Source organism: Megalobrama amblycephala, linkage group LG21 (assembly GCF_018812025.1).
Source record: "Megalobrama amblycephala isolate DHTTF-2021 linkage group LG21, ASM1881202v1, whole genome shotgun sequence".
Taxonomy (NCBI): domain Eukaryota; kingdom Metazoa; phylum Chordata; class Actinopteri; order Cypriniformes; family Xenocyprididae; genus Megalobrama; species Megalobrama amblycephala.
Window position 1 is genome coordinate 15,130,544 of NC_063064.1, and position 11,745 is coordinate 15,142,288.

The 11,745-nt window shown below is 33.9% G+C and overlaps 1 protein-coding gene across 3 annotated transcripts in view; it reads right to left on the bottom strand.

Moving 5' to 3' along the window:
* The window catches only part of lg21h3orf14 (linkage group 21 C3orf14 homolog), a 33,128-nt gene extending 31,268 nt beyond the window's left edge, over positions 1–1,860 (bottom strand). The window contains exons 1-2 of one of the 3 annotated variants that reach the window (XM_048171800.1): positions 1,630–1,859; positions 1,372–1,495 (exon numbers count right to left, since the gene is read on the bottom strand). In XM_048171800.1, the coding sequence (XP_048027757.1) occupies positions 1,372–1,495; positions 1,630–1,682 (177 nt within the window). In that variant the 5' untranslated portion in view covers positions 1,683–1,859. Of the gene's footprint in view, positions 1–1,371; positions 1,496–1,629 lie in introns of all 3 variants that reach the window. The other 2 variants (XM_048171798.1, XM_048171799.1) reach the window with 2 other exon arrangements.
* Between the last annotated feature and the right edge of the window lie 9,885 nt (positions 1,861–11,745).

Sequence of the window (11,745 nt, forward strand, 5' to 3'; positions counted from 1 at the left end):
AATTTGGAAACTTAACAGGAATTTATGGGAATTTACGGGAATTTATGAGAATTAATTGGAAATTTTGGGAAATTTATATAAATGTATAATATTTACATAAAAAGTATCATATAAAAACAAACATTTTCTTTGGTCATACCATAAAATAACAGTTATTTATTTTTCACATTCAATTAATTCTAATTTAGTAAATATGTAAAATAAATATATTTTTATTGCAACAATTGTTATGTGTTATTTATTTCAGTGTCACATGATCCTTCCGAAATCATTCCAATATGCTGATTTGATACTCAGTTATTATCAATGTTGGAAACAGTTGTGCTGCTGAATATTTTTTGGAACCTGTGATACTTTTTTCAGGATTCACTTATTAATAAAAAGTTAAAAAGAATAGAATTTATTCAAAATAGAAATCTTTTCTAACAATATCACTTTAATATCACTTTTATTTAACAATTTCACACATCCTTGCTGAATAAAAGTGTTAATTTCTTTAAAAAAAAAAAAAAAAAAAAAAACAAAGAAAAAAAAATTACTGACCCCAAATTTTGAACGGTAGTGTATATTGTTACAAAAGATTTCTATTTTAAATAAATGCTGTTCTTTACATTTTTATGCACAACTGTTTCCAACATTGATAACGGAGTATCAAATTAGCATATTAGAATGATTTCTGAAGGATCATGTGACACTGAAGACTGGAGTAATGATGCTGAAAATTCAGCCTTGCATCACAGAAATAAATTATATTTTTATGTATATCAAAATAGAAAGCCTTTATTTTAAAAATTGTAGTTATGTTTCACAATATTACTGCTTTTTTCTGTATTTTTGATCAAATGTGCATGTTATGGACTGGGAGAATGCACAGTGCATGCAGGGGTTGTGGCCTCAATAGCCCTGCAGTAAGTAGTGTGCTGTGTGAATGTCAGGGTAAAAATTCAACTAAAATTGCATTAAATATGGTTGTTTTAACCAAAATTATGCTGCAAGATGTTGTTTTCAACTACATTTAAGTACCCTGTCATAGGCTAACCTGTAATTTTGCAAATTCCCTGTTTATTCCCATTAATTCCCGTTAATTCCCATGGAAAGTTTCCAGCTTTGAAAATTCCCAGAATTTTGCAACCCTAATTAAGACATTTTGTATCCATTCTATGATGGAATGAGAAAATGTAATCCTTAACAGAAATGACTCAGGAGTTGCAATCACAATCATTCCATATCTTCATACCATCAGTATGTAGTAATTAACTGAAAATAAATCTTTGACTGTACTATAATAGAGCTTTAAGTCTGTGAGGCAGCTTGTTTGGAAAACTACATTATCATATAAATACAGTATATGTAGTCTATAATACAGACAACCTTAAGGATCTGAGCATTCCTCTCCTTCGCTGCTTGAGACATCAGACACTTCTGTTTCTTCTTAGCCTTCTGCTGTTCATAGTGCGCTTCCATCTGCTGCAGCAGTAATGCTCTTTTTCCCAGTCTACATGAGAAAAATGATATTCATTAAGCCGTACAGTTTCATAACAAGGAATGAATGATGAAAATTATGACTGTGGGAGACTTTTTAACCGATAACTACAGCTCTATTCTCAAAAACAAACTGAGAGAACTCACATATCTTCATGTTTCTGGCTGAGTTCTAACTCTTCGTGTGTATAAGAGGACATTAATGTAGTTTCAAAGACATAAAAAAGAATCCTAAACTCTGTCAACTTTATCTAAAGAAATGTCGCTACTACGTGCTATCGAAACCCTGACGTTGTCATAACATGCTCAGCTGTTATTCTGCGACCATACTATCTGAAAGCAAAGCCTGGCGTAACCATACCAACAACAATGTGTGCGGAAATGACTGCTCGTGAGACTAGATTAGCACAAGTGCGCCATCTACTGTTGGGAAGAGTCTGTTGATATTTCTTTAAATGAACAGCCTAAGCTTTACAGTGGTTTTGGTTCTTTTAAAATGATTAAATTATTTAAATTTGGTTCAGCCTTTAATGATTCATTTTCTTTATTTGTCAGTCTTAACTTAAATGCGAACTAAAAGCAAATACTTACAGTAATTTTTACAGTTTATCTTTATGTGGTGGTCTTTTGTGAATAAAATCACACTCAATAAAGAAGTTAATACAATGGAAATAGATCTGAACCGCCTTATATCTAAGCAACAATAATAAAATAAACAACAATTTTAAAATATTGTAGGCTATTTATTTAACTGTATTTTCACTATCAACTTGTTTTGCTCTGTTTATACACAATCAGAGTTCACTATTAATGTGTTTCATAAATTGAGAATGTGTCTAATGTTTAATAAACATATAAGGTATTTGATTTACAGTTAAATTCATCACATTTTTTTATAACCATGGTTCAATTGCCTTTGAGCACTTCTGGTCATTTTTACACACACCAATTGAATAAATGAAAAAAAAGAAAAAAAAAAGTGTTACAGTTATAACTGTTCTCTTTTATCAGACAAACTCTTGTCACGTGAATAGCTTTTAACAACTCATAGTTAAAAAACTACCCAGATACCCAGGTAAAGTCAAAGTCAAAGATCAGCTGAAGACCTGGAAACCTGTCTTCTATAAATGTTCGACTGAGATGTTTGTTTAGTCTTGTTTATTTTAATGGGGACTGTTAACTATTTAATCACACTGGACCACAAACGTCCACTTTATGTGAGCTGCACTGTTGCTTATTTTGCAGATTTGTAGCTAGAACTATTTTAATCCCACAGACTGATTTTTTTTCTCATAAAGTAACAAGCCACAAATTCATTACTTTAACTTTTACTGGTGGTAATATTCATAGTGTAGACTCAGAGTTGCAATAATATTGAGGATGTGATATTATTATCAGCAGCACCATAAGATATGCTTGGTGATGTAGCTGTTGTCATATTAACATCACCACCTTCAACAATCATCTTTTCCCATGCTTTCATTGTTTTTAAATTTACATTACAGTTACAGTTTGGCAGACACTTTTATCCAAAGCAACTTATACCCAAGGCATACATTTTATTAGTTCATTCATTCCCTTGTTTCATTTTCCCTTTATTTTGCCCCTTGAAATACTTAAAGGAAAATCTAACCAGCTCTCGTCTCTCTGACTTGTCCAATACAGCAAGCATAAAGTAATCAAACACACTTTGTTTCAGACTTTGAAGTTGTCCCTTCACAAGAGTTTCATGGAGGAAGAACCTTGACCAGTGGGGCCTGGCTTCAATCCTAGAGTCCCCAAACACTTCAGAATACGTGTGATGCGCAGGTTGTTGTGTGAATATATGCAAAATCAAAGAAAGAGATTCTGACCACTGGAAATGCCTAGAAGTACTGAAACAACATCAATAAAATTGCAACAAAAAGGAAAAACAGCATGACCGTAAAAACCTGTTCAGGTTTCTAAAGCGATCCTTCCAATTAGGGGCACGTTCCACATCTCCTGTTGATTCATCGACCAAACGTATGCGGTAAAAATCCAATATGAGCTTCTAAATGCCTTAACTAGCTTCTAAACTGAGACTGATGTTATCTTCCAAAATATGAAAAATCCTGTCTTAATAGGGGGAATGTTCCCATAAATGAACATTCACTCATGATGATCCAAACTCATAAGACTTTTGTTCATCTTCGAAACACAAATGAAGACATTTTTTAATACATTTCTCATCAGTTTTGTCTATCCATTTATAATGAACAATTGCAAGACATTGTAAATCTAACCCATAATCAAGCAGATTTATCCAAGTATCATGAAGGTATTTTATATGAAAAAATTAATTTAGGCTTTTATGCACATCAAATATAGCATACAATACAGTAAAGGGTGAGTAAATGAATTCCCATTTTTGGGTGAACTATCCATTTAAGTTATATATAAAAAAAAAAGAAAAAAAAAAAAAAAAAGAAGAAGAAGAACATAATTGCATGTTTTAAAAGGAACCTTTATTTTATTTCCCTTTTTGTGAGTTTATGTACACTCCGATTTCTCCCTGGATCTTGTAATGGAAACAACCTGCAAAGTTTTGAAATGGTTTGTTGAATGATGGTCATTCAAAACGCTTGCATAATAATAATTAAAATAGATTGAACTTGAGCTATATGGATGAATTGTAACATGATCTAACAATAGGATCAGAACCATTTCCAGCCTCTTCATATTCACCCCACCACTGCTGCTGAAATTCATCAGTGTGAACATCTGCACACAGGTCATTTGTAAAAAGACATGCTTTCTTTGAATGTAAATTGAATTGTATAAATAAAAATAAATAGTGTAATAGTTTTACTATAGAAAGAGCGCAGAGGACGTGTGTCTAAATCATCCTAATGCATGCCGTGGAGAAGAGTTTGAGTGGCCATAGACACTCCAAGGATCATAGCTGGAGAATTGCAGAAATTAGTTGAGTCTCTGGGTCAGAAACCCTAAAACAAATTACCAAACAGCACCTATATCACTAAAAGTTGTTTGGGAGGTGTTTCAAGAAAAATCCTCCTCGCTCATCAAAGAACAATCTCCAGTATATTCAGTTGTCAGACACGGCTGGAACTTCAAATGGGACCGGCTTCTATGGTCAGATGAAACTAAAAAAATAATTTTTTGTCAACAAACCCACCAGATGGGTTTGGTGCACACATGGATAAAAGTACCCACCACGGTTAAATATATGCTGGATCTTTAATGTTGTGCCTATTTTTCTGCTGGAGGTCCTGGACATCTTGTTCAGATACATGGTATCATGAATTCTAGCAAATACCAACAGATTCAAAAAATCAAAACCTGAACGCTTCTGCTAGAAATCCAATAATGGGCTGTGGTTGGATCTTCCATCAGGACAATGATCCAAAACAAACATCAAAACCAACACAAAAATGTGTCACTGAGCACAAAACCAAGCTTCTGCCCTGGCCATCCCAGTCCCCTGACCTGAACCCTAAAGAAAATGAGTGGAGTGAACTGAAGAGAAGAAGCACCAACATGGAGCTGGGAATCTGAAGGATCTGGAGAGATTCTGTATGGAGGAATGGCCTCTGATCTCTTGTCAGGTGTTCTCCAAACTCATCAGGCATCATAGGTGAAGACTCAGAGCTGTTATCTTGGCAAAAGGAGGTTGCAAAAAGTTTTGAATAAAAGGGTGCCAATAATTGTGGCCAACGTGTTTTGGAGAAAAACATTTATTTCATAATGTTATTTTCCCCCCACTTTCAATTCTTTTCCTTCAATGAAAGGTTATAATTTTGTGATTTTTTTTTAATTAAAGATCAAAAGGATAAACAAATAAACAATGCAAATTTATTTTCATAGCTGCCTTTGCTCATAATTAACCAGTATACAGTACATGTTTAGCCAGTAGTCTTGACTTAGCTAAAGACTAAAGCTATATATATATATATATATATATATATATATATATGTATACGTAGATGCCCCATTCGACTGCTCCAGACACGTCGACGTACCCGCCATCTTGGAAAGGTCAGCATGTTGTCACTCACAGTAAGAATCAATGATGGCACAACATTGTACAGCTTCTGGTTGTGAAACTGCCGAGGTTTAAATTCCTGAAAAAAATGGAAAAATCTTTCACTGGTGAAAATGTGTTGGTTTGTGATTTTAAACCCCCCAGTTTGAACTTTATTCTTATTCATTTTATTCTGCTGTTCTCATTATGGCTGTGAGACATTAAGAGATAACTGCTTTTAAGGTCAAGAAGGTCAATAACATACATGTATCCACTAACGCATATGCATACTTAGTATGTGTAATTCTTTTTGGGATTTATAGCACAATTTTTCACTATATGTTAAACTATGACAGTGAATCATGTGTAAAAGTTTATACCAGTGCTCTGTGTGGATGTAGTTTTCATGTTCTTTTCTAGTGAAGTCCTGACAAAACTCAGCTTTGAAGGGAAAAGATATCACCTAAGTTTTATGTAATTGTGCTTGCAAGTGTTGTTTATTATTATGAGACGCATGTGACCATGCCAGAGGAAACGTCTCCAGGAGAATTCAACATCATCCCAGATGAGAAGAGTCCTTCCAGAATTTATGACTCACCTGTGACATTTACTAAAGTTTCTTACATACATAGAACAAAAGTGAACCTCATTTGGATAAAGAACAGAATACCATGTTCGGATGCTGCTAGAATTATCTGTATTGTTAAGAAACGGTATCTGTACCTATTAGGGGTGTAACAGTACATGTATTCGTCACGGTTCAGTTCATGCAGTTAGACGACGAATATTTCCATTTTATGCAACTTTACACATTTATTAATAGTAAATTAATAAGTTTAAGATCATAATATTTGCAGCGAACATTTCAGACCTAGTGGAGTAATAGTAATAATAGTATCACTCCACTAGGTCTGAATTGAAATAGGCTATATTGTTTTAATGGATCACGCTACAAACATAATCTTATAATAGGCTACATAATGCATTGCTGTGTCCGTCTTTGCATAATTCCCACTTTTGGACACTTGTGCTTTAACGGACATTATACAACACTGCAAAATCAAGCTGTTATATTCATATATTTATTATCCAACATTCCCAATTTTTCTGATGCATGTCCTTTATTTAATTTCATATGTTGGTATTAATTCAGTGTTTCATAATACTAGATCTTTTAAAGAATTTTAACCAAAACTGACTGGGTTTCCAGAGAGCAAAGGTTTTGTGAAAAAAGTGGAAGACTTAAACACAAAGTCTGTAAAATAAACTGTTAAAAGGATTTGATCGCTAGTGGTAGTATTTTATTCTGTGTTGTCATCATTCAAGTTTGATTTCAGCTTTAATGTACGTTTTTATTTTTTTTTTAACAAAGCAGCTGATATTACCATAAAAACTGGTGGACTGCCCAGTCGCTTTCACAACAAAATGGCGGAAACGCAGGGCTGCTGCTGGGCGCCGGTGTTGCAATGGAACTATTCTATTGAGTGTCGCTTCTTGTTAGTGTATATTCTTTGGTTCAACCGGAAGTGCGGAGCGCGAGTGAATGTGATCATCTCTTCCTCTTCACTACTACAGAATGAACATGAAGGTATGTTGAAAGATACAGTACAACTTACTGAAACGTATCATATCTTGTATAATCGCCCAATCAGTGTTTCAACCGCGGAAAGATGTCAGTAAAACAGTTTGTAAACATTGTCACATTATTACATTTACCTCAGAAAAGCAATTCAGTGTCAGCTTGTTCGCTAGAGAAATGAACTGTTTTGCTAAATATATGCACTATATTAGCCTATATATAATTATATTTTAGCCTACTTAACCTGTTAGTTAAAGGCCGAAAAAAAGACATTTAAAAATTCAAAACAATGTGTGAAAAGAAGCAATGCTAAATATGAGCTTCTGAGGTAAATATTTAAACAGGGCCTTGACACTCAGGAACAGCCTTCATGGATGTCCGGATCACACATACTGCCAGAGCTATCCAAGACTTCAGCTCTCACATCCAATCTGAAACAGACAGCGACTTTACAAGATGATGAATATAATGTGGAAAATCACTAAAGCAAAACAAAACCATATTATGACACTGGTGATGATAATAAAAAATAACGTCATCTTGTAAAGTAACGTTAGCTGTCTATTTTTTTCTGTGCATTTGTGCTGTATTAGGCTACCTCACAGAATAAATTATATGATCATTATCAGAATTATTTTATTTGACTGCTTTTGAAATAAATCAGGTACATAAGGTTGTTTGAGTATGTGTTATGTTTGACACATTTCAGGGTTTTGTGCTGCAATATCCTGCCTTGTCAAATAAAACGAAACTAAACTATAATTTTTTTTTTATCATAATTATAATATTTTAAACAAAAATAACATTCTTTAAGTAGCTGCTGGCATGAAGACTGTCATCAAAACAAAGCTCCAAAGATTCCAAAGGAATATTTTATTACCTTTTCGAAATAATCCATTAAACCGATGCGATTTGAGGAGCGTGTACTAATATTTTTAGTTCCATTCGCTTGCGCGTTGTCTTAAGGACACGCCCACAATATGAGGATATCATGAATATTCGCGTAAGCGCCACCCAGTGGAACAGAATATTTCAGGAACCGAATATATAGCTGCATTCACGTCACCTCGTACTTACCGGAATCTTGAAATGACAACACGTGACGTTATATTCGGAGCTGTTCACGTCCTTTTGGTCCTTGGACTGGGAATTATGCGTTTCCATGGCACCACTATCAACGCCTAATAAATCAATCTACAGCGGTCAGGTGGTACAGTGGCCACGTGGTACATCTGGGAGCTTTCAGAAAACTCCCAGCTTACAAGCTGTAACTACGATCTCTACGAGGACGTGAACGCTTTTTACAAGCTAGAATCTCGTAACTACAGGAATTACAAGGCCGCGTGAACGCACCTTATTGTAACACCGGTGTAGTATTTATCCCGCCCCTCCTCCACTCTGATTGGACGGCTGGCTAAAAAGTGACAGTGATAAGCGCAGCGTTTTTCCTCAAAGTTGAACGTTCTTCAACTCGAGGCGACCAGTAAAAAACGCCGAGCTCTCAGCGCTTGAGCGTGAAAAAGACGCTCCTGGCGTTTAAAAAACGCGGCGCTCCCATTGAAAACAATTGAAAAAGTACGCTAACAGCTGGAAAAAAAAAAACGCTCTGGTGGACACACGGCCTAAATAAATCTGTCATGAAAACAAGTTATGACAGCCACTGTGTAAATGATTATTATATTTCAACAACAAATTTGAGAAACAGAAGTTAATGCAAAAACTGCCTTTTTGCAGCAATTTACATGTTTACATACATTTTTATTATTATTTGAGTGTTGATGATTATATCTAAAAAAATAAATAAATAGCAACTGAGTTTAATAGCTAATTTGAGCTGTTGTTAATTGTAACCTTTATTATAGTAATGTACAAGTAAGGGCTCCCTAATAGTTTACAGTATTGGCAGAGATAGATTTTTTATCCTTTAGAAAAATTTAATTATAATTGAAAAAAATTAAAGACAGAGACACAGTTTGTTCAGTAAAACATTTTTTAATAAAAAAGAGAAAAAAATGTTTTGTTTTCTCACCCTGCTGTACCGAACCCATACCGAACCATGACTTCAAAACCGAGGTACATATACCGAACCATCATTTCGTTACACCCCTACCTACCAGAAACTGTAGAAATTACATCAACTCATTATATATAACTATATAAGTAGGTGAGTTTTTCTGTATTCTAAGTTAGGTCAAGGCAGGTTCAGCTTACTCATTTTCGACGGACTTTGGAAGTGTGGAGAACTTTGTCTTCAATAAACTCTGATTGAACAACTGATTCAACTTCACTTTGACTCCTGGTCTTTATTGAGCATATTGTCTCTTTATGTGGCCTAAATCACCTTTACAATTCTTTTTTTTTTTTCAAACCTTATTATTATTATTAAAATTATTATTCTAATTAAATTATTATTATTATGGTGGTGGTTGTTGCTGTCGTGGCTGGGCTGACCCAAAATAGGACAATGTATTCAATTAGTCATTATTCTAAAAATCGTTCTACTTTTCACTGTGTGTTTTTATTTTAAGCTCTAGTACAGCTTGCAGATTTTAATGTGGAAATTTCACTGCACAAAAAAAAAAGAAAGAAAGGAAAAAAAAGAGAGACCTGGAGGCATCATTTTTAATCTGGTCAGTGTGTTATTAGACCACTAGAGATCATATAGGCCTATGATATCAAAAATAATACAACCGATAGATAAACACTGACTAACAAATGGAAGGCTGCTACTGATTGCGTGCTATTTTAATGAAAAACACCACAACGTCCCTAATGTTATACATCCTGAATCAACGTCAAAATCGAGTGTGGCTCACATACCCGACATTCCAAAATAGTAGACACAAGAATTCAGACTCTATAAAGTGTCCAACCTTCCCACTGTCAATAGAAAATGAAAGGTCATGGTGAAGTGAAAGTATATTTAGTAGGTCTACAGTTCAGTAAAGAATGACACAAGTGGACTCGAGTTGACTGAAGGGTTGCCATGTCTTCCATTAATGTTCAGACTCAGTAAAAAGGAGCTAGGATCTAAACACAGGCCTTTACAGATATTTAGCTAATGGTGCTGGCACAAAATTAAAGCAGCAGGCCTAGATTAAACTGGCACATATTTTTGCTAATTGCAAGATCCAAACTTTAATAATAATATTAATAACTTGACATTTGACTTGACATTTGATATTCAACAGTGCTTTGATCTGCCTGCATTGACACTATTCTTTAAGAGCTGCCGTGCAGCCAAAATAATGTACCAGTTATCAATGTAAAGCTGCTTTGACACAATCTACATTGTAAAAAGCGCTATATAAAGAAAGGTGACTTGACTTGACTAATAATAATAATAATATTCTAAAATCAAAAATTATTCTAATATAAAAATACTCAGGATTAATGGTCTGTTCTTGATTTTAACAGAGATAAAAAGGAAAACATAATGACAGGAAATGTTTTCTGACAATTACAGGAAATGGTGACTTCCAGGTATTTATTCCCACAGAAACACAAGTATACAGTTTACAAAACTTATGAAGACAGTTTACCTTCTATAATGTGTAGTGTGCATATTCCACTCTGATAATGTGACAGAGAGGAAACCTTCTCATTTAGAGTAGTGTAATTTCTAGTTTTAAACAAATTTTATTTGTATTTTTTTTGTATTCATTTGACATTTACGTTCTGTGTTGTTTATAACACTCTAATTTAGCATTTTATTTGCATCAGTAAAAGCTGCATTTTATCATGAGAAGACATTCATTTGCTTCAGAAATAGAAACCCTATTAATAAACCAAAACAGTATCATGTTTACATATACTTTAACAGAATCACCTACCACAGTATTTATACAAAGCATACAAATGTAATTTTTCTTTAAAAGTTTTTAGTCAGCTAAATCATGTAACTAAATGCTTAAGTTTCAAAACTTCACAATTCAGCAAATTTCCAATATATTTCCAGTATTCTCAGTAAAATAATTAATCAGAATATATTAAATCAGATAACTCACAAATCTAACATGTAGGCCTACTGTTTTTTAAAGTGCAACCTTTGCTTCATCATCAACTTTCTTTACTTCATTTCTTGTAAAGCAGTCAGGCTTTAGTAAAAATTGTCTTGTCAGAAGAGACTAAATTGACTCAGTACACAACGTCATATTAAGCAAAAGTAAAATAAAAAAAAATAACAAGGCATGCAAATTCGAGTCTTTAAGAATGACACTTTAACTTGAATCATAAATGGAGTTTCAATATATTTTCTGTATTTCAGTTGTGTGGAACAAACACAGAAACGCAAGAGACTAATAGAGTCTATCGAGTAGCCGTGGACAGAAGACCAAGGTCAGGATTTTCGTTTCAATAGGGTATAACCCTATTGTATCCCCCCAGAACACTTGGAATATTTGGCAAATGTCGCATAGGATTGTTTTGTGATACTTTTGCTTCTTTTTTAAAAAGCTTGATGGTCACTATATTCACTGCCATTATATAGACGAGTGCGAGTGGGACATTTTTTTTTTTTAAATTCTCCTTTTGTGGTCCATAAAAGAAAGAAGAACATGTGGCATTGGAACAACACCAGGGTGAGTAAATTTACAAAGTTTAACAGCATCAACAGCATTTCAAAGTGGGAAAGATTTCAACTGAACTATACATATGCATTTTATACACTTACATTATTTGC